General features: G+C 61.9%; 1 protein-coding gene across 1 annotated transcript in view; it reads left to right on the top strand.

Moving 5' to 3' along the window:
* The window catches only part of LGR6 (leucine rich repeat containing G protein-coupled receptor 6), a 64,049-nt gene extending 37,067 nt beyond the window's left edge, over nucleotides 1-26,982 (top strand). Inside the window, exons 5-18 of the mRNA XM_036277635.1 lie at nucleotides 1,841-2,056; nucleotides 5,692-5,763; nucleotides 12,185-12,253; nucleotides 13,703-13,774; nucleotides 13,921-13,992; nucleotides 14,673-14,741; nucleotides 14,899-14,970; nucleotides 15,834-15,899; nucleotides 17,056-17,127; nucleotides 17,472-17,543; nucleotides 18,755-18,880; nucleotides 19,670-19,830; nucleotides 23,505-23,585; nucleotides 25,727-26,982. Coding sequence (XP_036133528.1) covers nucleotides 1,841-2,056; nucleotides 5,692-5,763; nucleotides 12,185-12,253; nucleotides 13,703-13,774; nucleotides 13,921-13,992; nucleotides 14,673-14,741; nucleotides 14,899-14,970; nucleotides 15,834-15,899; nucleotides 17,056-17,127; nucleotides 17,472-17,543; nucleotides 18,755-18,880; nucleotides 19,670-19,830; nucleotides 23,505-23,585; nucleotides 25,727-26,982 — 2,476 coding nt within the window. The remainder of the gene's footprint in view (nucleotides 1-1,840; nucleotides 2,057-5,691; nucleotides 5,764-12,184; nucleotides 12,254-13,702; nucleotides 13,775-13,920; nucleotides 13,993-14,672; nucleotides 14,742-14,898; nucleotides 14,971-15,833; nucleotides 15,900-17,055; nucleotides 17,128-17,471; nucleotides 17,544-18,754; nucleotides 18,881-19,669; nucleotides 19,831-23,504; nucleotides 23,586-25,726) is intronic.
* Nucleotides 26,983-27,330: the final 348 nt, after the last annotated feature.

Genomic DNA, 27,330 nt, shown 5'->3' on the forward strand with positions numbered 1-27,330 from the left:
GCCCTGCTCACCTGCCCTGTGGGCACAGGTGAGGTCCCTGTTCACCTGCCCTGTGGGCACCGGTGAGGAAGGTCATCAGAAACCACGGGAGCCTCTGCCCACGTGGGGAGAGGAGGGCTGGGGGTTGCTGACTTTATTCCAGGGCTTAATTGGTGTAATTGCTCTGCTCTTCCTGCCAAACCAGGTCCGTCTGGGCCGCTGTCCGACCTGCAGGCGGGAGCGGCTCCAAACGTCTTTAGTCCCAAGTGGCTCCTGTCCCACCCACCCTAGAGGACCAGGGACCACAGGGCAGCCTGAACCCCAACTCAGGAGGTGGGGAGCTTCTTCAGAGAGCTCCCCATCAGCCAGGGGCAGGGAGAGATTGGGAAGGGCTCGGCAGATGGTGGGGAGCAGTGTGCAGGGAGGGGACCACGCTGGGCTGGAGGTCAGGGAGAAGGTGGGGAGAGGTCCAAGCAGAGGGGAGGCGGGGAACCAGAGAGCGGCCACTGCAGGGGCTGGGGGGTTGGGAAGGGGAGGAGGGAGGCAGGAGAGAGGGGCCCAGTGAGGCAAGTCTGATGCTTGGGGACAGCCTCGGGTCAGAGGGGGTGAGCCACCTGGAGAATGAAGGGGGGAGCACACGCAGAAATGGGCCGGGCCTGAATGTCTTCGGGGTGAGCAGGGAGTCCAGGCGTTTCCCTGGGCGGGGGTCAGCCCATGAAACACATGGTGATCATTTAAATGTGAATTTCAGAGAAAGAACACATCGTCTTTGGTATAAGTATGTCCTGTGCAATATTTGGGAAGACGCCCAGTTAAATTTGGAATTCAGATAAACAGGAAATGACAGGCCAGCTGGTCTGGTCCCCGTGGCCCCAGCTGGGCAGCATGGTGGGGTTCCAGACCTGGAGGCAGAGAGGGGAGCCTGGTGATGAAGGACATCGGCTTGGGCACCCCTCAGGCTAAGACGGGCGGATTCCTGGTTCTGCCAGGCTGCCAAGATCTTCCAGAACCCCCACCAGAACCCCCACATCAGCTTGCAACCTGTGGCCATGCACAGGGACCGCCCCTGTGTTCTGAAAAGGGGTGCGTCAGGGACTTCAGTGGTGGCACCCAGGGGCCCTCCTCAGGCCATCAGCTGAGCGAGGAGCCCCGTCCAACTACTGGGTGCTGGAGGGACGAGGGGCAGGTGGCTGGGGCTGGGTGAGGGCGAGGGGCAGAGGCTGCATTTTCAGGAGCATTTCTAGGGTTAGGTCCAGAGGGAGGGCCTTCCCTCTGTCGGTGGCAGAACAGCTTCATTCTGTGGCCGTGGAGTGGACAGGGGGGGGGCATGGTGACCCTGCCCGGACGGTGGGGCTCAGTGGTGGAGCATCGACCTTGGACCAAGAGGTCGCTGGTTTGATTCCCGGTCAGGGCACATTCCCAGGCTCTGGGCCCGTCCCCAGTGGGGGGCGTGCAGGAGGCGGCCAGTGGGTGTTCTCTCTCATTGATGCTTCTCTCTCTCTCCCTCTCTCTTCCTCTCACTTTAAAATCAATATAGAAAAAACTTTTTATAAAAATAAAGAAGGGTGACCCGCCAGAGCAGGGGGGCTATGGAAGCCCGGGTGTAGGGAATACTGGCTACGGGCTGTGGGTTCACCTTGGGCCTGGGAGGAAGAGTTGGTTCCCTAGGAAGGCGCAGGAGCCATGGGCCAGAATGAAGGCGGACCTGGGACTGTGCAGAGGGGACACGGGATCCTGAGGGCAGGTCGAAACCACAGTCCCAGGGCACTTCGGAGCCTGTTGGGGTCCTGGTGCCCTGCCCCGTGCTGCCCAGCCCCATGCCCTGGCTGTGTCTGATCCTCCCCACCCTCTCTCCCTCCAGGCGCCTGGATGCCAACCTCATCACCCTGGTGCCAGAGAGGAGCTTCGAGGGGCTGTCCTGCCTCCGCCACCTGTGGCTGGACGACAACGCCCTGCGTGAGGTCCCCGTCAGGGCCCTCAACAACCTCCCTGCCCTGCAGGCCATGACTCTGGCCCTCAACCGCATCGGCCACGTGCCCGACTACGCCTTCGAGAACCTCACCAGCCTCGTGGTGCTGTGAGTGCCTCTGCCCCAGGCCCCTCCGCGCCGCGGCTCTGTTCTTCCGTCTGCTGCTCAGCCTCCTGCTCTGAGGCCCCTTTGCAAAATCAAGGGGGACCCTGCCCTGCTGACCCCGCGGGGTGTCCTGAGGCCAGATAACACTGGAGCTGGAGGAGGGCCCTGGGGACGGAGCACCGTGAGCAGAAGCCCGAGCTCAGCTATTTTGTTCTCACTGGGAGAATACGGCAACTGCGCCTTGCGAGTGGGCGAGTGAGTCAAGGGTTTCTTCACTGGTTTCTACCACCTCTGACAACCTGGCGCTGCAGGCTGATGCTTTGGCCCAGGGAGAGGGCACACTCGGGCCTCCCAGGCCTGGAGAAGCAGAGAAGCCATTGCCAGTAATTAGCCAGCCCGCCCTGCGGGGTCATTACCTGGGAGATCGTATCCCTGGCAGGAATCGGGCGGGGGGGGGGGGGGGGGGGGGTTAGCGCTGCCTTTCCAGGTGGGAGCAGTGAAGGCAAATTAGCTCCCCGCTAATTGCTGTGAGTTCACAGGGTAATTACCGAGGGCTTGCTCCGGGTTCCAAACTAATTGCTGCGGGAACGTGGGGGGGGGGGACCCCGCTCCCGGGAATCTGATGGAGAAGCACACACCAAGGCGTCTGTGTGTTTCTGTGTCCTGGAGCCCAGAGGACCTGGATGGACAGCCTCACAGCCACACCCTGGTGCCAGGGTGGCCATGCGTCCCTCCTGGGAGGCAGGTGGGACTCGCAGAGGGTGAACAGCGCAGGGGTTCGAGTCCAGCTTCGGTGATACCCTGTCGGCATCCCGAGGGAGTGGGGTCAGGCGGACTGGACAGGGAGGGCCTGGTGACGGGTGCCTATGGGGGCACGGCAGAGTCATGGGGTGTGGGGCACAGTGCTGCCGTCCAGGGCTGACAGTCTAGTGGAGATAGCAGGAGAAGTATGGGCAAGGGCAGCTCGTGGGGTCGTGGGACACCTGCCCAGAGGGCTGGCGCTCGCCTCACAGGAGTGTAGGGTGCCCGCGGGGAAGGGTGGAGAATGATGGCCGAGTTCACCAGGAGGCAGGAGGACCTGGGACACACGGACCCGGGGTTTCTGCCTAGAAGGTGGGTAGTGTGTTTTCATTAAAACAGAAGCTCCCTCTGGGAGGGGTCTGTCCCTGGCTGGGACTTGGTGGAGCAGATGACAAGGATGGGGACGTGCAGGACCCGCAGGCCCTGGCTGGTGCTGGGCAGGTCGCCCCCCCGCACCCGCCTGGTCTTGCACAACACCGGGAGGTTCGCCCACCTCTTCCCTTTGTGGGTGATTTCTCTTCTGCCTGGAGCCCTGTTTAATCTCAGACATTGTGTGGATCCCGAGAACAATGCAGGTTCTTCAGGTGCAGATTCTAGTCTTTCCTCAGCTGAGAGACAGAGTTCTTTTGTGTTACATCTCGGAAGTCATCTTCGGTCCCCGGGGGATCCCTCCCTCAGAGCCCCAGTGACCTCTACGCTGTCCCCTGGATTCTTCAGTGTCCCCCATGACTGTTTTCGCCCGTGGGTCTCAATCAGCCTTGGACACCGAGGTCACCTCCCCTTTCTGAGTCCGGTTTACAGTGGTGTCTACGTAGTTGTTTCAAATTGATCGACGAGTTTCTAATGGTGTCGTTTGGTCCTCAATTTGTTTCCTTAGTTTATGATGTCATTTGTCTTTCACTTTAAAAATTTTATCGTTGAGCTCTGGCTGGATTGGCTCAGCGATTGGAGCGTGCGCCCCCGGACCCAAGAGTCACAGGTTCGATTCCTGTCGAGAGCACGTATCTCAGTTGCAGTTCATCCCCGGCCCTGGTCGGGTCGTGCGGGAGGCAACCAGTCAATGTTTCTCTCTCTCTCCCTCCCTCCCTCCCACTCTGAGATAAATGGAAAAATATACTTGGGTGAGGATTAAAAGTAAATTTTTTTGTCTTTGAAATTGCTTTATGGGATGGTTCCCTTGTGTTCTCATCCAAGGTGCATTTTCTGGGCTCCCACCTTGGCCTTTGTGTGCATCCACAAGTCTCCGCTCCGTTTCATCATCGCTGTGGGTCCCCTTTTGGGGCTACGCTTGAATCACTGTCTACTTGTTCCAGCTGCGTCACCCCTGGTCCCTGAATTCCCCACTCCAACCTACAGTTTGTGGGCTCGTCTTGTGGGTACACTGAGTTCCCTCGCGTGCCCGAGCCCCAGTGGAGGGGGTGGGGTGCTGGGAGGAGGTGTCCAGTCTCACACACGAGTTGTGAAATGTCCGAGTCACGCTGTCCTCGGGCACTCCCGTGTCTGCAGGCTGTCTCCTCGATTCAGTGGCCTGGAGCCTTTGCTTTGGAAGCAGCGCAGACGGAAGGACGTCCACAGGGCGGCTTCTCTTCAGATTTGGGGTTTAGGGAGGATCCTCAGAATGTTCTCTTGCCTGGTCAGCTCCTTGCCGCCAGCATCTCGATGTGTTCCCGTTAGGCTGTCTGTTCCTGCTTTGTTGCTGCTGTTGTAACGGCTGGGGTGGCGGCGGGAGTCGGTGCTGTGTCGTGTGTCTCCTTAGGAGCTGGAGAACATTCTGGGGCTTACTTTCAATGAGCCTTTTATCTCAGAATTCTCTCCCAGCCGTGTGCCCCGGCAAAGCCCCTCACTACCCTGCACCTTTGTGCCTGCTGACACCTCTGCCTTCCCACTGGTTATCCAGATCTCCTACCTCCAAGGCTCTGCTCTGGACCACCACCTCTGCAAAGCCCTCCCTGACTGCTCTGGACCACCACCTCTGCAAAGCCCTCCCTGACTGCTCTGGGCCACCACCTCCGCAAAGCCCTCCCTGACTGCTCTGGACCACCACCTCCGCAAAGCCCTCCCTGACTGCTCTGGGCCACCACCTCCGCAAAGCCCTCCCTGACTGCTCTGGGCCACCACCTCCGCAAAGCCCTCCCTGACTGCTCTGGGCCACCACCTCCGCAAAGCCCTCCCTGACTGCTCTGGGCCACCACCTCCGCAAAGCCCTCCCTGACTGCTCTGGGCCACCACCTCCGCAAAGCCCTCCCTGACTGCTCTGGGCCACCACCTCCGCAAAGCCCTCCCTGACTGCTCTGGGCCACCACCTCCGCAAAGCCCTCCCTGACTGCTCTGGGCCACCACCTCCGCAAAGCCCTCCCTGACTGCTCTGGGCTTGCCGGTGCCCCGCCGCTGGGGTGGTCTGCACCATCCCAGCTGTAACAGACACCGAGCCCTTAACTCTGTGTTGTCTGTGGGGCTGGCTGCTGGTTCCCATAAGTGCACTGGGACACCGAGTCAGGCAGGCTGGGCCCTGGGAGCAGGACCAAAGGGAAGCCTCCGACCAGAGCCCCTCGGCCCTTGTGAATCAGGCCTCTCCGTGGCCGGGTGCTCCTCTCCCGCCTCCCTTCCATCGGAAGTCAAACTGGTAGCCCCTGGTCAGGCCAGCCTCGGAGATGGGGCTTCTGAGGTCAGGCTTGGCTGGTCACAGTGTCCGTGGAGCCGAGGGCTGGACCCCTGGGTCATTCTGTCCACACTTCGGCCTCCGCCTTCTTCCTCCGCACCATCTGCTCCCCACCCAGCTCCTACCCCGGGCTCAGGGCTGCGGGCACCGGCCTGACCTGTCTCTCCTCCCCACACAGGCACCTTCACAACAACCGGATCCAGCGTCTGGGGGCCCACAGCTTCGAGGGGCTGCACAGTCTGGAGACCCTGTGAGTGCCGGGCTGTGGTCCTGCTCCGTCCTGCCTGCTGCGGAAGCGGCGTCCAGGGGCCGGGGGCCCGTCGGGGCTGGGACAGTGTGCCGGCAGGAGGGGGTGCTAGCATCTGGCTGCGGGCCTGCTCCCCACATGCCTCTCCGTGGCACTGGCTCCAGCGTGTCACCCGAGTGAGCGCCCCCCCCTCGGGCCAGGGCAGTGTGTCCCCCAGGAGCTCCGGGTGGCCCACAAGGGGGACCTAAGATTCCTGCCAGCAGGGACCACCCACATAACGAAACTTCCAGAGAAATGGAAACAGCAAGGAGAGGCCGGAACTGGGAGGTTCAGCTTGGGCGTGCACCTGGGGCTGTCGCGGGCCACTTGGCATCCGGACCCGGGTGGCGATGACAGGGGGGGTAACGCCACAGAGGGTGCCCGGAGGGAGATGCCCTCTGCACTGCGACCTCATGACAGAAGCCCCCGGCTGGCCGGGTCTCAGAAAGCCATGCTCTGCGCACGTCAGTCCTGGGTGTCTGTGCCGGTCAGGAGGTGCCCAGACCCCCACCCTCGCTCTGGAGTCCGCCAGCCCCTGCACAGGGACCTCCCCCAGCACACCGGCCACACCAGCGCCAAGCTGGAGGGCAGCCCTGGGGGAGGGGGGCCGGGCACAGGTGTCTGTTAGCCCCTGAGGTCAGGGGGGCTCAAGGTGTCAGGGGCGCGGTCTGTTCTCTCATCACCCCCTCACCCCATTCATGCTCCACCGAACATACCAGAGAGCCCCTCCCGAGAGGGGTTCCCCAGGAGCTAAAGCAGCAGGGGAGAGGGTGCCGGGAGGAAACTGTCTCCTGAGGGACCGGGCTGCCCACGGTGGTGGTTGTGGGGGGCCGTGGAGACTGGGCCCCCAGTTCCCTCCTCCAGTGCCCAGGAGACCCAGGAGCATGGTGTGTGTCTGGGGAATGTCAGAGCCGGCCCAGCTGTCCCTTCTGCTGACCCCTTGCCCAGGGGTGGGTGTGGGGGTGCCCAGCCTGCCGTCTGTGCCCGCCACCTCGCGAGACGGGGCTTCGCCTGGGCAGCAGGCCAGCATAGCTACAGCACCCGTGTCCAGGGACGGCACTGCCTAGCGGGGACCCAGCAGGCCGGGTCGGTGTGTTCACTGACAAGTCCTCGCTCAGCGCCCGGCCACCCTCCACCACTTGAGTCGACGTGAACTGTGCAGCCCCGCTCTGTGCCAGGTGTGTGGGGACCCCGTGTCCCCAGCCTGCCCCCACCTCTCAGACACCAGAGCTGTGGGCGGAGTCGGGCTGCCGGCACCGCAGACCAGGGTGTGGGCCGCCCGCTCTGCTCTGCCGGGAAGCTGGTGGGGGCACATGTGCCAGGCGAGGGTTGGCTCCTCTCAAACGCCAACCAGCAGCGATTTCCTCACCGAGGGCACCCTGCCCGCCGCTTTCTCAGGCACTGGCAGGCTGCGCGGGCACTGGCTTCACTACAGAGCGGCCCTCTGTGCCTTTGATGTGAGGGCGCGGGCGCCACACAGAGCCTGCCCGCTTTGCAGGCGGGGACGCGGGGTGAGGGACAGAACAGGGCCCAGGCGACACCAGCGGGCAGCGTGGGCTGGCCCGGAGGCGAGACCCCTGCCGTGTGACCTTGGGCACGTCCTGTGCTCTGTGAGTCCGCCTTCTGATCAGAAACAGTGGCCGTCTTACCAGTGGCGTGGGGACCCCGTGAGAGCTGCGTGGGGACCTTGCCCTGCACCCCTCCTCTCTCCCAGCCGCTTCTTAGCCAGCTGGCCGGCTCAGCAACACCCCTTGTTCCCACCCTCCAGGGATCAGTTCCACTTCCAACGTTTGATCTCCAGTGAAAAGGGGAAAGTGTGTTCTTTCTCCTCGGTCCCCCGAGCACTGCTGGGAGCCTGCAGGGGTAGCCAGATGTGCCGAGCAGGCGGGAGCGGAGGGCGGGAGCTCAAGGGCGGGAGCCAAACCTTTTAATTGTTGTATAATTGGCTTCGCAGCCTCAGTTATTCCTGCTGAGCTTTTCATGTGAGCGCCTGGCTGGCAGGGTTTCTCCCTGCGGCGGCAGATCGCTGTCACTTAGACCTCTCTCATCTCTGCAGCGCGGGGAGATCAAACCCGCCCAGCTGCCGTTTGGCTCCTCCAGGAGGGGAGTGACACCCAGCCCTTCCACCTGCGGGGACCAGGTGCCGTCAGGCGCACGGGTGGCCACGCAGCAGGCTGTGCACATAGTGCACAGGCCTCGTCGCTGAAGCCTTCCACAGCCTTCACCCCACACGGACACTGTCCCTGCAAACAGACCCAGGACAGGGTCCCGCGACGCGCTGTGCTCTGGGGCCAGGCCACTGGGTTCCACGCCCCCTCTGCCTGTGTCACTGGGTTGGCCAGAGCCCGTCGCCACGGCGCAGCCTCATTTCCTTTGTTTGCACAATGGGCACCTGGCAGGGAGAGGCGTTCAGCCGATAAGCACACATCTGCTCTCTTCTGCTCTGAAAGACCCTGTAGACCCAAGTGGTGTGGGCAGAGCCCCGGGGCTGGACGCTGCTGTGCCCCCTCCTGTAGTCATACAGCTCCTGCTGCCCCCGGAAGCCTGCCCTGCAGAGAGAGGCTGGGGCACCTGGCTCCCTGTTCTCCCCGGGCGGCATCCCAGGGTACCAACCTTGCCAGGAGGGCCCACTAAGGTTGGCAGGACCACTGTGCCCTGCAGACACCCCTCCTTCTCCCCGTGAGGGTGCCCATCCCCTGCTGGGAAACTCATAATCAGAGGTGGGTCACCCCCAGCCGGTGAGGTCCCAGACCAGGCCCAATCCAGAGACTTGGGGTGAGTGTCTCATTTCCAGACTTTGCAGGTGGTGGTGAAGCCCTGGACCCAGCCTCCTGCGGCCTCATCCCTCGCTCTGTTTAGTGCCGGCTCCTACAGGTCGGGTGGTTACAGCCTTCCCAGCTGTCGAGGCCGAGAGCCTTCTGGGGCCAGAGCAGTTCTGGTGAGGTTCTGCCAGGAGGCCTCAGGGACTTGAAACCAGGCCTGTGCCCTCGGGTCCGTGCTTGCGGATGCGCGGTCAGCGGCCAGGGTGCTGTTCTGTGCTGCCAGCGATGGCCCCCGGAATCCCCAGTATAACCGCCAATAAAATCTGTGCCCTAAAAAGACCAAGCAAATGCAGTCGCCACCCGAGGGGCGTTTGGTGTCTGCACCTCAGCTAGGCCTCCCTGGAGCCGAGGTGATGATGGTCTGTGGGCCTCATTGCAACTTCATGAAGCAAATCAGACCTGACCAGGGCCTCTGGGTGCTGGACTTTCGCTTTGGAGAGGAGTCTGGGGCCGAGGTGGGGACGGACATCTCCCAGCACAGTCCCTCCTTGGTCGGGACCAGCAGGTCACCGGGGCCCGGGGAGGACAGCAGGGGTCTGCCTCACAGCACGGAGGAGGCAGAGGTCCATGTGAGCCTGGCAGTTTGCTTTTTGACCTTCAGGCAGCGCTGACCATCCACTGATACTTTGCTGCACGGAAAAGAATATTTTTTTTTCTCAAAGGTTGTCGCATCTCGCCCTGGCCGGTTTGGCTCAGCGGTTAGAGCGTCGGCCTGCGGTACAGAGAGACCCAGGTTCGGTTCCCGCTAAGGGCATGTACCTCGGTTGCAGTTTGTCCCCGGCCCTGGTTGGTCGTGCGGGTGGCAGCCACTCGATGTGTCCCTTCACGTCGATGTTTCTCTCTCTCTCTCTCCCTTCCTCTCTCTCCCTCCCGCTCTATCTGAACAAAAAAATGGAAAAATGTCCTCGGGTGAGGATAAAAAACAAAAACAAAAGGTTGTCGCATCTCCTACCTCACGCCCCTCCCGAGGCAGGAGGCGTGTGCCCTCGCGTTGCAGGCAGAAAACCGAGGCGCTGAGTGGCTGGCTGATCCCGGGCTAGCGCGGTCTCTGCCTTGGCCCAGCGTCCGTGGTCAGACCACGCCGCTCTGGAGGCCAACCGTGGAGGGGTTGAGAGCCGGCCTAGCCAGTCCTCAATCATTTTACATTTGTGGGTTTATTAGATGCAGATTTGTGGGGTTTTGTGGCTGATAGAGGAATTTATCGTACCATATAAAATAGGTTTTTTCCTGGCTTTCCCGCTAGAACCACTAATGACTTCTAACAGGCGGAAAATTAAGCTGCCCATTGAGTTGGTCCTGTGTCCTGTGACCATGTTGAGTTATTAATGTTCTTTCCAGCATGATGCTCCCTGTCCCATCGGCCCAGCGCTGGGGGTCCCCACGGGCACCCTTCTCGTCCACGCTGCCCCTTCCTTCCCTGCTTCCACTCTGACCGCCCTTGCAGGCACCCCAGCGGGTCTGGGATGGTGGGGAGCGGAGGTCAGGAGGTGGTGGAGGAGAAACAGCGAGGTCGGGCCGGCCCTCCGTACTGCGGTCCTGTGATCACCACTCTCTTGTCTTCAGCCTCTCGGCCCATAAACATGTATTAAGCGTCTACAGTGTGCCTGGCCATCAGGTGGGGAGACCCTTGTGAACAAGAAAAATGTTGCCTGCTACCAGAGGCAAAGGGCTCAAGGCCAGGAGTCCAGACGACCCAATCTCTAAGGTTCTGGTCCATGCTTAGGGCTCTGCACAGTCTCCAGCCCAGACACCTCCCCTGAGCCCCAGACTTAAATGTCTGGAGTCAGCCCTCTCGCAGCCCAGGAGACCACACAGGTGTCCCGTGCTCTCTGACCGGGACGCTCCGGGCACGGGCTGGAGCCTTCGGGATGGTCCCTTCCCTCTAGCTCTGTGTTCCGAACCAGGGGGCCCCGACTTTAGACCAGTGAAGTGAGGTCGCTGGGATGACCCCCCGGCACATCCCCCTCCAGGTCACCATGGCATTCGGGTGAGAGAGGTGCTGCCCACACCTGGACAACGGGGTCCTGTCGTCACATCTTAAGTGACAAGAGCTTTTCTGGGGAGGGAGGCGAGAAGGCAAATCGTCTGCAAACCTTATTCAGAGAACCTGGGGGCAGCAGCAGGTGGGACACGGAGACTGTCCTGGGCAGACAGTGCACATGTGCTCTTCCAGCCGATGGGATGGGGGCCAAGGGAGGGTTTCTGATGCACAGAGTGGGCCAGGTAGGTAGACCCAGAGGGAACTCGGAGACAGTCTGTGCTGCCGGCAGGTGGACTGACGACTCGGCTCCTCAGACCTGGCTTCTCGGACCCCAGATGCTTCATCAGGGAAACAAGTAATCTCGGCGACTCCCGGGAACCCATTCTGGCTGCAGGTGTTTTCTGAGTTCTGGCGAAGGGAGTGTGGGGGGAGGAAGCTGAAGGGAGGCGTGTCTGTGTCTCAGTGGAAGCCGATGACTATTTTACTAATTGCTGCATTTATTCGTGGGTGGCCCTTTGTGTAGGTTGCTTAGAAGGTAGAACGATGCTATTAGTCATCAAGCTTTTGTTGGTTCCTGGCTCACCAGGTCATCGGCCCCAAACAGGAGGAGCCAGATTCCAGGGGGAGGCTCAGTCTGCCGCCTGCGGGACACGTATGGGCAGCGCCTGCCCCCTGGCTCCTGGTCTGGGGGGTGACGTGGTGGGGCTCACAGTCTGGGGGGTACCTGTGTTCTGTTTCACGCTGGGGCGTGAGCTTGTCCCCACCGCTCCGCATGCCCTTGTCTGTGGCTGGGGAGAAACTCAAACATCAGCCTTGAGCGTGTCAGGCAAGCCCAGCGAGTAGCGTCAACCCTCCTCTGCCGCTGTGAGGTGGGCCACCGTGGGTCTGCTGGCCGGAGTGTCTGCAGGGGTCTCGCGGTGGCCGTGTCTGCACAGGTGGAAACGGAAGTCAAGGACGTGGGCCCTTGACAGCTTGGGGCTTCGCCTTCCCGGCTACTTTCCCGAAGGCCTGGCCCGCCGTCCCGCCGTCTGCTTGGGCTGGATTTGGCTGGAAACAGCTGAGCAGACGAGGGGAGGATCAGCTGTGGCTTCCAGACGGAACCCCGGCACCGAGGGAGCCGTTTCTCGTTAACCTCAGCCCTTCCGTCTGCTCCCAGCTCCCTGAGCAGAGACGGCCCGTTAACGCTTCCTGGGTTTCTGGCTGATTCTGAGCTTCAAAGATAACAGGCTGTAAAGCCATGGATGGCTTTTCCGGGGAGGTTGAGGGCACCAGAGACCACCCTGTAGCCCTGTACGGAAGGCAGAGGGAAGTTGTGGCCCCAGGGCAGCCCACAGGCCTTGCCCTGGGACACTGGGTGCTCATCCCTGACAAGGAGCCCTCACTGTGCGCCCGGGGCCTCGGGGGACCCACAGGGAACCCATGTGCTCCCTGGCAGTGGCGGGCTCCTGTCTCTGGGGAGATGGTGGCTCACAGAGGTCCCCTGCCTGGGCTGCAACCCCAGCTCTTTCATTCCCGGCCGAGGGTCCAGTACTCAGGCCTGGGCTGCCTGCTGAGCACCCCTGACGGCCCTGCTCTCCTGCAGGGACCTGAACCACAACGATCTGCAGGAGTTCCCCGTGGCCATCCGGACCCTGGGCAGGCTGCAGGAGCTGTGAGTACCTCCGTTCTGTTCTCCGAGGGCAGGGGCACGTCAGACAGAAGCCCAGAGGGGAAAGGGAGCAGGCCAAGGTGACCCAGCAGGGACGAGCGTGGCCAGCCCAAGGCAGCCTGAGGTTTGTCAGCAGAGCGAGCCCCAAACTCTAGGCGGCGTCTTGACTCAGGTCCGCCTGGACCACAGCGGCACCTCCACACCACCCGCCGCCTGGTCCGGCAGTTGGCAGGTGTGAAGGCCGGATGTGAGCGCAGGTAAGGGACAGCCAGACCAGCGGGAGGGACGGGTCTGAGGGGACCACTGGAAGTCCTCTGTCGCCCATGAGTCACAAGGCCTGACTGTTCCTTTGAGCTGGGATGGGGCGAACAATGGGATTCCGGCGATGGGGGGCCACGGAGGGGACGGCGTGTACGCGGAGGGGGTGGTGTGTGCGCGGAGGGGACCGCGTGTGCGCGGAGGGGGCGGTGTGTGCAAGGGAACGGCATGTGTGCGAGGGGGTGGCGTGTGTGCGAGGGGACGGGAAAGCTGACACATCCGGGGAGCAGAGACTAAGCTAGCAGAAGCAAGAGCGTTTGTGGATGGTGTCTGTCTGTCCGTCCGTCTATATCTCTCCAATGTGAGAGAAAGCTGCTTGGGGACCGGGCCTCCGTCCATAAGCCTGAGTCCCGGAGCGCAGCAGACGAGGTGGTGTCCGGAAGCATGAGTGAGTGAACTAGCAAAGGAGTGGCTGAGTGGACAGCGGCCTGGGCGGTGGCATCGGCTGGAGTGAGTGTCCAGGCGAGTGACAGGATGCGGCCGTCACGGGGAGTGAGGGGCAGAGAGAGGTGAGGCGTCCAGGAAGCCGGGGAGAAGGCGGGGAGAAGCCGTGATATCCGTGGGACGAGGACGGCGTCCTCCTGCTCTGTGCTGTTCAGCCCGGGGCTGTTGAGAACGGTCCTCCCCGCTAACCACACGCTGCTCCTGCCTCCAGGACCCCGACACTCACCGCACCCTCCTCCCCACGTCATCAGCCAGGCAGTATCCGCCCAAGTGTCTGGTCCTCCCCACCCCCACCCCACTTCTCTGGTTCTCAGTTTCAGGGCCTTGGGGCCAAGCCAGCGTCCACTGGGGCTCACCCCTCACCCCATGCCCCTGGAGGCTCTGTTTTCTCTGCACCCCCTCCTCCCACACGTCTTCTGCTTTCTCCTTGGGGACCCTCCAGGGCTCCCTCGCGAGTGACAGGGAAAAGGAGAGGACGCCCCCCCCCAGCTGAGTTGCTCTAGGGCTTCCTTAGCCCCGCCCCCCACACCTGTCACACGTGTCTGGGAACGGGTGGGTGTGATGTTGGATGTAGGAGCACCTGGGGTCTCCCGGCTGGTGTCCCGTCGGTGTCCTGGCCTCTCGCCGCCGTCCCGAGGCTGCACGGAACCCCACTTGCCTCTGAGCCCTGTGACCCCGGTTGTCTTCCAGGGGTTTCCATAACAACAACATCAAGGCCATCCCAGAAAAGGCCTTCATGGGGAACCCTCTGCTGCAGACCATGTGAGTCCTGGATTCTCCAGTGCTGTCTGGGGGGGCAGGCGGGAGGGGTGCCTGCCCTGGGCTCCGTGGGGAGAAGAAAGCAGAGACCTGCCGCGGTCCCAGCTGAAGTGCCGCGTCGCCGAATCCAGCGTCCGGGTCTTTTCCAGACACTTCTACAACAACCCGATCCAGTCGGTGGGAAGGTCTGCGTTCCGGCACCTGCCAAAGCTGCACACGCTGTACGTGGGCCCCAGGGCTGCTGGGCGGCTGGACGGCTCCGTCCCCAGTCCCTGCTCCTGCGGCTGCTCCCCTGCCCCCACCTGCCAGGCACAGCCCCAGAGGCAGGAGCTCCAGGCTGCCGGGCTCCCCCTGGCTCAGGCCTCTTCCCAGACCCGGTGCCCGTCATGCCCTCCCTCCTCCTCTGTGGCTTCTCCCTGCACAAGGCTTCTCCTGGGTTCACTTCTGGACCCCGCGCTGCCTGCTTGGGTCTGAAGCCCCACTTTCTGTGCAGGTCCGTGGGTTCACGTCCTCACAAGACGGGGAGGGAGGGGAGAGACGAGCCCCCAGTTGGAAGCAGTTTAAGGAAGAGAAGCAGTGCCGAGGTTCTAATGGAACCCCGATGGCACTTTTGGGGAGACCCTAGCTCAGGCTCGGGGAGACCCAGCAGCCCAGGGCTTTCTCAGAAACACCCAAGAGGCCACCTTTTGCAAGGCAACTCCTGCTCCCCTGGCCTGTGTTTTGCGGGCCAGCACCCCGAATGTCGAGGTTGCTGGCTCCATCTGCTGGACCCTGCTAAGCAAAGCCCAGGGCCGGAGAGCGGGGCTGATTGAGGGGTGCTGGGGAAGGATGGCTCAGTGGGGAGAGCCTTGAGGCTGGAGCTGACGTGGACGTGCTCTGACTCCGTCCGCGGAGCCTCCAGGTCCCTGAACGGAGCCACGGACATCCAGGAGTTCCCAGACCTCAAAGGCACCACGAGCTTGGAGACCCTGTGAGTGGCTCTCTCTCCTGGGCCCCCTCCCCCCTTCCCCCCTCCTCATTCTCCAGGAAGCCCCCCCCCCAGGCACAGGGTGTGGGGCAGACAGGTGCTCAGTTCCCAGGGGTCCACTGTCTGTTGTTTCACCTGCTCCCTGTCTGCTCCCTCGCAGGACCCTGACTCGTGCAGGCTTCCGGCGGCTCCCGCCCGGGATGTGCCAGCAGCTGCCCAGGCTCCGCGTCCTGTGAGTGGCCCACACGCTCCCTGCAGCCCTGCTCCTGCCCTTGGCCCGTGGATGGCAAAGGCCCCTCCTGCTCTGTCCACTCGGTCACCTCTCCTCCTGCCGCCCTGCTCCTGCCCTCAGGCCTGTGGATGGCAAAGGCCCCGCCTGCTCGGTCCACTCGGTCACCTCTCCTCCTGCCGCCGAGAACGGGCACACATCTCCCTGGGAGGCTCTGGGCTGTCCTCTCTGCTCAAGGCAAAGACGGGTCTTGGGAGCCAGGCCTCGGTGTGACCCCTGCTCGGCCGCTGACCATGTCTCAGGGCTTCACTTTCCTCCTCCGCAAAATGGGGCCTTTGTGAGGTTGGAAAACGTGTAAAGTGCACACGGGGCTTTATTACTCCAGTTCGCACGAGGAAATTAGCCTCTGCAACCACAGAGCTGCCAGAGCAGCCTAGGGAGTCAAGGGGAGTGTCCCCCGCCTGCGCCCCAGTTAGGCGAAGGGTTAGGTGAACCCCCTCCAGGTAAAGGGGCTGGGACGCTGGGACTGTCATCCCCACACACAGTGACAGGAGGTGCTGTTCACTGGCTTGGTTACACCTGGTCCATCCCCCAAACCCCCTCTGCCTCTCTCCTCCCCTCTCACTTCCCCCCTCTTCCCCCGACCCTGCTGGGTCCCCAGGCCTTCTGTGGATACGGCAGCCCTGCTTGGAAGAGGGGGGCTCAGCGAGGGATGTGGACGAGTCTGACGGGGACAGTGCCCTGCAGTGAGGGTGTCCACAGCCACGTCCCCACAGGCTCCTCCAGCCTTGGCTGCCTGACAGGGGAGCAGGGCCCTGGCCAGAGCCTCTTCCCCGGCTCAACTTCACCCCAGCCTTTCTCCCCAGAGAGCTGTCTCACAACCGGATCGAGGAGCTGCCCAGCCTGCACAGATGTCAGAAGCTGGAGGAGATGTGAGTGTGTGTGTGTGGGGGGGCAGCGGCATGCGAGCCGACCTGGGCAGGTGTGTGGGGAGGGCCTGCTCTGAGGGCCTGTGACCCAGAGGCGATGGCCGGGAGCTGAGCAGAGGCCTGGACAGCAGATGACAGGCCCAGAAGCCTGTGCTCAAAGGAGTCTCAATGTGGCTCCTTGAGGGTCAAGGGCAACACGGCAACGTGGTGGTGATGAGGACCAGCAAGGGACGGCCACGTCGGCCGGGTGGGCTGGGCACAGGAAGCATCAGGGACCGAAGAGCCTGCCCTTCAGAGCACAGACTGTCACTGACTCACATGGGTATATGTGTGCCTGTGTACACTCGCTCACATGGGTATATGTGCCCGTGCACACTCGCTCACATGGGTATATGTGTGCCTGTGCACACTCGCTCACATGGGTATATGTGTGCCCGTGCACACTCGCTCACATGGGTATATGTGTGCCCATGCACACTGACTCACATGGGTATATGTGTGCCCATGGACACTCGCTCACATGGGTATATGTGTGCCTGTGTACACTCGCTCACATGGGTATATGTGTGCCTGTGCACACTCACCCACTCAAGAGGTGACCTGGGGCTCCAACTTAACAGGGAGAAAGTCACAGCCAAGGTTCCCTATGCTGTCTGCCCGGCCCTACCTCTCAGAGCCTCCTGTATCTGCCCCACTTCCTGGCAGAGCAATCGATGCCTTTTGGGGCCCGGGCAGGGAGTGCAGGGCCTGTCACGTTTGTCTAGGTGCCCAAGGAAAGAGAGTTTTTAGTGTCAAGGCCCTGAGTCCCTCATGTACGGACAGCCATTCCTCTGAGCTCTGCTGCCCAGCTGGGGCTGGTCAGGGGCGTCCAGGGGCTGGGCGGGACATTGGTGCTGGACCAGGGTCGGCTGGGCGGGGAGCCATGCCCGGTGGGAACCCTGGAAACTGACTCCCTCTTGGGCCACAGGAACAGCTTTGTCTCCTGCCCCACTTACCCAAGGCAACTGGATCCCTTTAATGCTGTGACTCCCGCGGGCTGGGTCCTCTCGCTCTGCCAGGAGCCGAGGGGGCTCCTTTCTTCAGCCCGGTGCGTGGGAGGGGGTGTGGAGTGGAGCCAGGTCCGAGCCCACCACTCACCCAGCCTGTCTTGCTGCCCTAGCGGCCTCCAGCACAACCGCATCAGGGAGGTCCGAGCCGACACCTTCAGCCAGCTGAGGGCCCTGCGGGTCCTGTGAGTACCTGAGCACAGGGGGCGGTCTGGGGTCTCAGAGCCATCGCCCTCGGGGCACTGCATGCACACGGGCTCCTCCGCACCCCCTCCCCTGCACTCACATGGGACGCAAGGTGGCCCCCCATCCCCATGGCTTCTCAAGCCCCACCTCCAGCGGGGACCCAGGGGGCCATGAGGCTCTGAAGTGAGGCTGCCACGTGCCTATTTCTGGGGCCACAGGCAGGTCGAGAGCGGGGCTAGTGGAACCTTCCCCTGCAGGGGGCAGCTCAGGTGGGGGCAAGGGCAGGAGAACCAGGAATCATCCACCTGTCACTGTCCCCCCGTCACACCCCCTCTGCCTGCAGGGACCTGAGCTGGAACTCCATCCGGTTCATCCACCCCGAGGCCTTCGCGACCCTGCGCTCCTTGGTCAAGCTGTAAGTGCCTCTGGGTTCCCCCTCCTGGGTACTGCAGACCTGTGGGGACAGCAGGGCCCACCCCAGAATGGGGACCTCATGGACGTCTGACAACACGTCCCAGGACACGGGCTCCGTTCTCATCAGTCACTGTGACCGTCCATGTGACAGCCCTCGGGACTTGGTAAACAGAGAGCCGGCCCCCAGGCTCCGGAGGGCATCTGTGCAGCCCTGCCCCGTCCCCCGCCCCCCGACATGGAAGGCCCAGGCCCAGATGAGTTCCAGGAGGGTGGTAGCAGACGGGGCAGCCAGGGCCCTGCATGGGCATCACAGGACGTAAGCAGCTAGCATGTTACACTGGCCGCACGGCCACGAGGTCACACACCGTGGTGCTGTGATCACTGCCCAGGGGGCGCTGCCCGCCTGCGTGTGCGGGCCCTTTTCCGATCACACTAAGACCCCTCTGGGCCAGCCCCAGCCCCAGGGAACCTCCAGCACCACCCCTGACTTCACAGGGTGGGGGGCACGCCAGGCGCCCACAGCCCCATCCAGTCTGTGCTCTTGGGAGCCATGCTGCTCCCTCCCTCCCTCCATCTTCTCTCTGTTTCTCTTCTCCTCCAGATGGAGGGGGGACAGTTTTACCCCTTTGAAAGATAAGGACTGAGGCAGACTTGGGGCCCCTGGGTCACACGGGTGGTGGCCCAGGCTGCTTCTACGACGCACAGTCTGTGCTTGAGTTTGGTCTGGAGCCTCCTCTGTGTCTCTGGGAGAAGACCGTGCGTGGCCTCTCCTCTGGCCGCAGGTGGGGACAGATGACCCAGTCCCCGCATGTAGCAGCAGCCAGCTCCATCCAATCCCAGCACTGGGCTCTCATACCATCCGAAAAGCAGGGAGATGGGGTGGTGATGGGCAGATGTCCCAGTGGGGGGACAGGGCCCTCTCTATGGGACTTGGACCTGGCACAAGAGCTGTGATTGAGGGGCTCTGTCACCCCTGAATTGGGATGATCCCTGGTAGGTCGTCAGTACCGGTATTTGATGAGTGAGTGAGTAAGTTATAGCCATTTCTTCCAGCGGCCCCCACCCCAGCACTTTGTGCTGTCTCTGGCCCTGTGACTCTGTCCTTGGCTGTGCCCCTCTGGCTCCATCCCAGGTGTGCTGGCCACACCCTCCGCTCAGCCCTGCCCCTCGAAGTCCCACAACTGCCAATAACCTGACCATCTACTGTCCTAGGGACCTGACAGCCAACCAGCTGACCACGCTACCCCTGGCCGGGCTTGGAGACCTGGTGCACCTCAAGCTCAAAGGGAACCCGGCTCTGTCTCAGGCCTTCTCCAAGGACAGTTTCCCAAAACTGAGGTGAGGGCCCGGCGTTCCCCACATGGAGAGAGGTTTGCCCCCGAGAGCCGAGAGGCCGTGGAGGGACAGGAGGGAGCCACGGGAGAAGCCTGGTGGCCAAGACTCCATGGGAGGCTCCTGCCTCCCCTTCCTGTCTCTCCTCTGGGATTTCTCCAGCCCCGGCCCCAGGGCACACGGACCCCTGTGAGGACAGAGGGTGGTGGGAGGCTCCCGCACCCCCTCACCCCTTGCCCCGTTGTGTGCACCAAACTGCCCACCCTCCCTTGGGCAGCATCTGGGCCCCTGGAACCAGGCACAGAGCCCAGGGCACCGACGAGCAACGAGTCAGCTTGTAGCTCTGTCCCCCACCCCCGTCAAAGGGCCCCACATCCAGCTCTGATGTGCCCGAGGGTGGGAGGGGCAGGTGTGGATCTGGAGGGCAAGAGGAGAGATCACTCGGAGAATCCTGTCTCCTTCCTTATAAAGGGAGAGGTGCTGGCGGGAGGGACCAGCGCCCCAGTGCTGTGTGACCTTGGCACACCCGGCCCACGCCACCTGCTGCGGGCCGAGAGTCTGCCCCGGCCGGCCGAGCTCTCAGGATGAATGAGGAACGGACTGGAATGTGCTCAGGGCTCTTCAGAGGCGGGATCTGGGCTACAGACCCTCACACAGAAAGCCAAGAGGCTCCCAGCACAGGAATCGGGGTGTTTAGGGATCAAAGGGCAGACACTGGGTGCCGGATGTGAGACCCCACATCCAGCCGGGGTGAGACCCCATTCCTGAGGCAGCTGTGTCCCTCTCCGCCCCCAGGACACTGGAGGTGCCCTATGCCTACCAGTGCTGCACATACGGCGTCTGCACCAGCTTCTTCAAGGCTTCCGGGCAGTGGGAGGCAGAGGCCTTGCAGCTCAGGGACGAGGAGGCTCCGAAGAGGCCCCTGGGCCTTCTCGCTGGACAAGCCGAGAACCACTGTAAGTGACGGGCTCTGGGAGGAGCTGGCGGGGTCTGTGGGGAAGGGGGCGCTGTCAGAGAGGAGGCTTGGGGGACCCTGAGGGAGAACCCAGGCTGGGACCACAGGTGACCTGGAGAACATGAACCCCTGTTTTCACTTCATCCCTCCAAGGCCACACCCCCAAGGTGCTTGGGAGAAAGTGACGATGGTGCTGAGCCCTTTGGTAGAAATTTCTTTCTTTTATCCTCACCCGAGGACATTTTTGCATTTATCTTCAGATAGAGCGGGAGGGAGAGAGGGAGGAAGAGAGAGAGAGAAACATCGATGTGAGAGAGACACATCGACTGGCTGCCACTCACACGACCCCAAGCGGGGCTGGGGATGAACCGCAATCCAGGTACATGTCCTTAGCGGGAACCGAACCTGGGACTCTCTGGTCCGCAGGCCGAGGTTCTAACCACGGAGCCAAACCAGCCAGGGTAGTGCTGAGCCCTTTGCCGGTCACAAGGCAGGTCTCATCTCTCCCAGCACCTGCCCGCCCAGCTCACGCACCTGCTCCCGACGGCCGCCTTGGGCCCTGCAGTTGGCGGGTGTTCTCAGAGAACTCCCCCATTTCCCAGTCAGCCTGAGCCCAGCAGGGCTGAATGAAGTCAATTAAGTGAAACCTGGCTCCGGAGAAAGTCCCCACTAGTGTCCCGGAGTCCAGAGGAGCAGCCCAGGGAGTGTTGCTCTGAGTCATCCTGCCCTCCAGCTGGCCCCGCAGGTCTCGGGGGGAAGCCCAGAGGCCACCAGGTGCCCGAGGGCCCCGCCAAGAAGGGCCCCCCCGCGCTGGCCGATGGACCACACCAACCTGTTTGTGGAAGAGTTGAGGTAGAAGGCTAAGAGGTGGGGGCAGGTAGCCAAGGGGATCCTGAGGGGCTGTCTCCTGAGTGTGTCTAGGTGAGGACAGGCTTCCTGCCTCACCCCACGTGATGGGACACAGCGGACCAGGAGGGGGAGAAAACGGGCCGAGTTCTGCATTTCTGTTCCATCTCTAACTCCCTCTCCGCAATACATCAATGGAAAAGTAAACAGAAAAATCAAACCTAGACGTGCAAGGCCAGCGTCTCACCGTGGTGCACAGGCCTGGGGTGTAAACACGAGGCACCACCACCGGCCGGCTGCCTTGGTCCCTGGCAGTCCTCCTGAGCCTCGGTTTCCTTTTCTGTGAAGTGAGAGCGGCATTCCACACCCTTCAGGCAGGATTAAAGACCACAGCTGGTGACGAGTGACCGCCTCTCTGGCTGCCACCACACTCCTGCCGTCTGTCCCTGCTGGTGCATGGCGGGGGGCGGGGCATCCAGGGCACAAGGACACAGCCTGTGGAGGCCAGTGTTGGGCAGGCCATCGGGGTCTCTGGGAACCCCACCACCGTGTGCCCTGGGAGGAGGAGCCCAGCCGCTGCTGGCCCTGGGCAGGCACACAGCTGGCCCCGGGACCGCCCTGGACGTCTGCTGCTGTGCCCTCTCTCAGGGCTGGAAGGAGGAATGGAAACTTCCCTTCCTCAAGGTGAAACTTTCCACCAGGCTTAGCTCTGGGAGGAGGACCGGCGGATGTGGGCTGCCGGCAGGTATCAGGAGCGAGGGCTGGGCCCCACTTCCTGTGGGAGCTAATGAGCCCGGCGGGAAAGCCAGGAGCGGCTGCTTCAGCCAGCCTAGGGGTTACTCAACACCGTGGCTGGGACTTTCCCAGCCTCAGACAGACTCCTTGGGCTTGAGCCCTTGTATTTCATTCACGCGTTTTGACTTCAAAGGGTGGTGGAGCTCCGTTCTGGAGAGCATGGCAGGCAGGAAGGGAGGTGGAGAGAGAAGGAAATGCCAGGATTTGGCTCACGGTGGACTCCGCCCCACGGAGTCTGGACCAGGGGCAGCTCCCCTGCTGCCTGCCTCCTGGGAACCCTCCCAGGGAAGGTATTTACCCTTCAGGTGGGGAGGAAGGATCTGCACAGGAAACAAACACAGAGACAAGTACAGCAGACAGAGTCACCTGCCCGTCCCCTGTAGACAGAGGAAGGGCCCCAGGGCACTCGCTGGCTCTCAAACCCACACATTGTGCAGGAGTCTCATCTGCATATGCACACGTTATAAAATGCTTTAGACCAGTGGTTCTCCACCTTCCTAATGCCGCAACCCTTTAATACGTGTCCTCATGTTGTCCGTGGGCGTGTCTGCATGTGGGCGGACCCGCCTGGAGAGGGATGGAGCAGCAGTGTGTCGGTTCCTAAGTCCATCAGAAATATGTGTTTTTCGATGGTCTTAGGAGACCCCTGTGAAAGGGTCGTTCAACCTCCAAAGGGGTCGTGACCCACAGGTTGAGAACCGCTGCTTTAGACCATCATTTCAAAATTGTTATAGAATTTGTGGACCTTGAAATCTCCTCCACCCCCAACCCCCACTGGAGTTCGCCAGCCCCTTGTTTAAGAAACATTATAACAGCAAAAGACAAAAAAAGTCCATTTGCTTCTAACATGTTACAGAATTTCTTTAACAATGTATTTACCTTCCTAATCCTATTTTCTCCAAATGACAGACTTAGAGTCAGAAGGATGCTTCAAGATTACCTAGTCCCACCTCTAATTCAGTGTAGTCATGCCCTTTCTCACGTTAGGGGCTCTCTGCTTCCGTGACAGGCATGCCCAGCTCCTCCTTCCGTAAAGCTCCTCGTCACTCCCCACCCCCTACCCCCAAATCCAGTCTTCTCTGGGAAGGCATCATGTCCAACCTCTGGGCTCTGTGGTCAGACACACCCAGGGGTGGATTCTACCCTGTCGTTCCCTGGCTGAGACTTGGGAAAGACACCTCCCTCCCATCGCCTCGGTTTCCTCTCTGTCCACTGATGTCAAAGGGCACCAGCACCCGGAGTCGCGACAGCGATCCTCGCGTGTGTCCATAAACGAGATCAGGGCCAGTCGTGTCCACCCTGAGTGCCCGTGCCCGTGCCCGTGCCCGGCACATAGCAGACCCTGGGCCCAGCACATGGGCCTCCTCCACCTCTTGGTTGGACAACTCTAACTGTGGAACTCACCTGTGTCTGTAAGAACTGGAACTTCTCCACTTGAATCCTAATGCCTTCTCGTACAATCCATTGTTTTTCCTGATTCTGCCCTCTGGGACGACACAGCACATAGGAGAGGCGGCCCCGCATGCCTGACAGGCCGTCAGCGTCACGGGACAGCCATTGGGCCCTCACTCACGCTTGCCTCCCAAGCCAAACGCTGCCACCTGCCGTACTGTCTCTCTCAGCTTCCGTGCTCAGGGCTCTGAGCCACCTCCCCTGAACGACTGCAGCTCCCCTCTCTGTCTTAGATCTCCTTCTCCATGCAGTGTTCCCAACTGGACAGGGACAGGGCGCGCGGGGCTGGCCCTGTGATGGCCACCTCCCATTCTCAGGGCAGACGCCAGGCAGCACCCGGGGACCTCGGCTGCCTGGGGTGGACACAGAGCTGAGCGACAGGAAGAGCAGGTCTCTAAAGAGCCAACACCGCAGATGACCCACGCATGGGTCACAGGGAGCCCATCCAGTGTGCGCGCCCAGGGCAGAAACCATGTTGGGGCCCCTGGAGGGGCTGGTGCTGGGTAGTGACATGGGTGACTTTATCAAGGGGTGGGCATTTGGAGCCTGGGACCCCAGCCACTTTCTGGTCTCCCCTGTCAGACGACCCGGACCTGGACGAGCTCCAGCTGGAGATGGAGGACACAAAGCCACACCCCCGTGTCCAGTGTAGCCCTGTTCCAGGTGAGGTGGTGTCTCAGGTGGGGGTGGGACTGGGACACAGGCTCAGCCTGGCGTGCTTGTGGCCATGCTGCAGGCCCTGTCTTTGTCCAGACGCCCCCTCCTGGGGAGAACAGCCTCTTCCAGTGATCCCTGGGGAAGGAGCTGGGGCACAGGGGTCAAGAAACCTTTGCAGATCAGCCAGTTAGAGGCTACACATCTTGGAGGAAATCCCCCTCGGTGCAGAGAGAAGCAGGAATGACTGTCTTGACCGAGTTGCCCAGGACACGGGTGGGGCGGCTTCTGACCACTCCCTCAGTCTGAGACCACGGGGTGAATCCTCAAGTGGGTGCAACTCTGAAAGGTCACCTTCTCCACCTCTCTGCTATCCCAGGAACACTGCAGACTCTCTCTTACCACCCCCACCCCCAGGGTGGGAAACCCCGGTGTCCCTGGGTGGCTGCTTACAGCATGGCCAACCCTTACAGCCGAGGAAGCTCCTTTAGAGTTTAACCGAAGTCCGTCTTCTGTAAAGAAAGAAGGGAAACCCTCTCCCCTCGGTGCAACTCACATAAGGTGCTTCTAGGGAAGAACCTGCTTCCCTCCGGGGAAAAAGTACACAGCACCCAGGCCAGGACAGCGGCGGCTCAGAATAAGCTGGGAGCAATGGGCACGGGCTTCACTGCCGCCCCCACATCCGTGGTCCACGTCCCCTCTCTCTGGGGCTCCGCCCCTTCTCGCTAAGGCTCAACTCTCTCCTGCCCACCGCTGTCCACACCTGCCCTCCCTGCTCGGCCCCTGCAGCGCGCCCTCTGCTGGCCGCCCGGGCAGGCGCACCGACACAGGACGAGGCAGGTGCTGTTTTTTCCGACCTGGACAGAAACGTCACCTCTGAAAACCAATAATCAGCAGGTGAAGGAGGATGTTTCAAAGACAAGTCCAACTTGAACTTTCTTGTAACATGGCTCATACAAATAGCCAAATAAGCCGTGGTCCCTTTCTAGGGTGGAGGATTGGAGGAATATAAGTGTATGGGAAACAGTGCCTAGCGAAATTTTAACTTTAAAAAAGAAGAAAAGCTAGATACAGTAAAACCCAATGTGGCTTAAAACTCTGTATGTATAGATGTACTTTTTAATGGAAGGAAACACCAAAACGATGAGTTGTCTCTGAGAAGTGGGATCATAAGTAGTTTTCATTTTCCCATGTTATATTTTACAGATTTTCTATAATTACCATTTATTGCTTGGTAATCAGACAAAAATATGTTTTTTAAAAAATGGCTCCTAGCCCAGCCCGTGTGGCTCAGTGGTTGGGCGTTGACCCTGCACCAGGAGGTCTTGGTTCGATTCCCGGTCAGGGCACAGGCCCAGGTTGTGGGCCCGATCCCCAGCGGGGGGCGTGCAGGAGGTGGCCCATCGATGTTCTCTCTCATCGATGTTTTTATCTCTCTCTCCTTCTCCCTTCCTTTCTCTCTGAAATCAGTAAAGAAAAAAAAAGCTCCTAAATTCCTCCTTTCAAATTCCCAAGCTACATAGCAGAACAGGAGTCCGAAGCTAAGAGAGGTGAAGAGATAATATGTCCAGAATGGCAAGGCGTCTGAGGAGCCAGATGGAAAACACCAGGGTCTGACCACCTGGCGCAGACCTAGCCTGGCAACCCCAGAAGCCGCCTGTGGTTCGGTTTAGGAAGCTGTGCCTCCTAGATGCCCGTAGACACTGCGAATATTACCTGTGGTCTGAGTCCCTGTCCCAGAGCCAGGGGGAGCCATCAGCCTGTAGGACACCTGGTCAGGGCCCACGCACAGCCGGGTCCTCCGTGGCTCACCGGGCCCTGGCCGGGGAGCAGGTCCTTGGCTGCAGTGGGCGGCTCTCTGGGCAGCCCTCACACCTCATCTCGGTGCCTCTAGCCACAGCTCAGTCCTGTGTCCTGTCCACTCCTTCCTTCCAAACGCAGCTCCTTTGGGAAGATGTCTTTGCAGGGTCTTTCCTCACTGCCTGGGCTTGCACCGTGCTGGTCTGTGCGGTGTGTGTCTGTGATGTTTCTATCCTGCGTATAACCCTTAACCCCAGCAGGGTTCCCAAGACCCGGTCAGCCCCTCTGGCCTCGTCCCGGGCCTGCATGCAGCAGCCGTGGCCAGGGGGTAATGTCTGTCCTCCCCACAGGCCCCTTCGAGCCCTGTGAGCAGCTGTTTGGGAGCTGGGCTGTGCGCCTGGCCGTGTGGGCCATTGTGCTGCTGTCCTTGCTCTGCAACGGGCTGGTGCTGCTGAGCGTCTTCGCGGGCGGTCCCGTCCCCCTGCCCCCCGTCAAGTTTGTGGTCGGTGCCATTGCAGGGGCCAACACCTTGACGGGCATCTCCTGTGGCCTCCTGGCCTCCGTGGACGCCCTGACCTTCGGCCAGTTCGCCGAGTATGGGGCCCGCTGGGAGTCGGGGCTGGGCTGCCGGGCCACCGGCTTCCTGGCCGTGCTTGGGTCCGAGGCCTCAGTGCTGCTGCTGACTCTGGCCGCCGTGCAGTGCAGTGCCCCGGTGTCCTGCGTCTGGGCCCGCGGGAAGGCGCCCTCCTTGGGCAGTGTGCGCGCGGGGGCTCTGGGCTGCCTGGCGCTGGCAGGGTTGGCGGCGGCCCTGCCCCTGGCCTCGGTGGGAGAGTACGGGGCCTCCCCGCTCTGCCTGCCCTATGCCCCACCCGAGGGCCAGCCGGCTGCCCGGGGCTTCGTGGTGGCCCTGGTGGTGCTGAACTCCTTCTGCCTGCTGGTCGTGACCGGCGCCTACATCCGGCTGTACTGCGACCTGCCGCGCGGCGAGCTGGGCGCTGTGGGAGACGGCGCCATGGTGCGGCACGTGGCTTGGCTCATCTTCGCAGACGGGCTGCTGCACTGCCCCGTGGCCTTCCTCAGCGTGGCCTCCACGCTGGGCCTCGTCCCTGTCACCCCCGAGGCCGTCAAGTCCGTGCTGCTGCTGGTGCTGCCGCTGCCAGCCTGCCTCAACCCCCTGCTCTACCTGCTCTTCAACCCGCACTTCCGCGAGGACCTGTGGCGGCTGTGGCCCTGCGCGGGCGCCCCCGGGCCCTTGGCGTCCGCCGTGGCCAGCCACCTGGAGAAGAGCTCCTGCGACTCCACGCAGGCCCTGGTGGCCTTCTCCGACGTGGATCTCATTCTAGAAGCGTCTGAGGCTGGGCGGCCCCCTGGGCCAGAGGCCTACGGCTTCCCCGCAGTGACCCTCAGGTCCTGCCGGCAGCCAGGGAGCCCCGGGCTGGAGGGCAGCCACGTGGGCGAGCCAGAGGGAACCCACTTTGGGAACCAGCTATCCTCTGTGGACAGAGAGCTGCTGCTGAGGGCAGAGGGGACCACGCCTGGTGGCGGGGGCTCGTCGGCAGGCAGGGGCATCCAGCCCTCTGGCTCAGCCTTCGCCTCACACGTGTAAACGTCCCCGCGTCCTTGTCCCCGCCACCTCCTCCCCGTCCCTCCGTGAACAATGGCTGCTTGTAAAATAAATTCAACTCCTGCTCAGCCGCATCGTCCGTGGGAGGATGGTCCCGGCTCTGCTCCCCGGTCTCCCGTGGCTGTCACCAGCGTGTGCTGCGTGGCCTGGGTTCTTTCCCGGTCACATCTGAGGCTGTGGGACAGAGGTCCGGAGGTCTGTCTGCTTAAGGGAAGGGGGGCTGGGCAGGCCCAGGGCCAGGGCCCCCGCGGAGTAAGGGCTACAAGGGACCAGCGCAGGCACCTGGGCGTCTCCCCGTGGTTCCTGCACTGGACACAACACGTGTTCTGT

This window comes from Molossus molossus, unplaced genomic scaffold, assembly GCF_014108415.1.
Source record: "Molossus molossus isolate mMolMol1 unplaced genomic scaffold, mMolMol1.p scaffold_m16_p_23, whole genome shotgun sequence".
Taxonomy (NCBI): domain Eukaryota; kingdom Metazoa; phylum Chordata; class Mammalia; order Chiroptera; family Molossidae; genus Molossus; species Molossus molossus.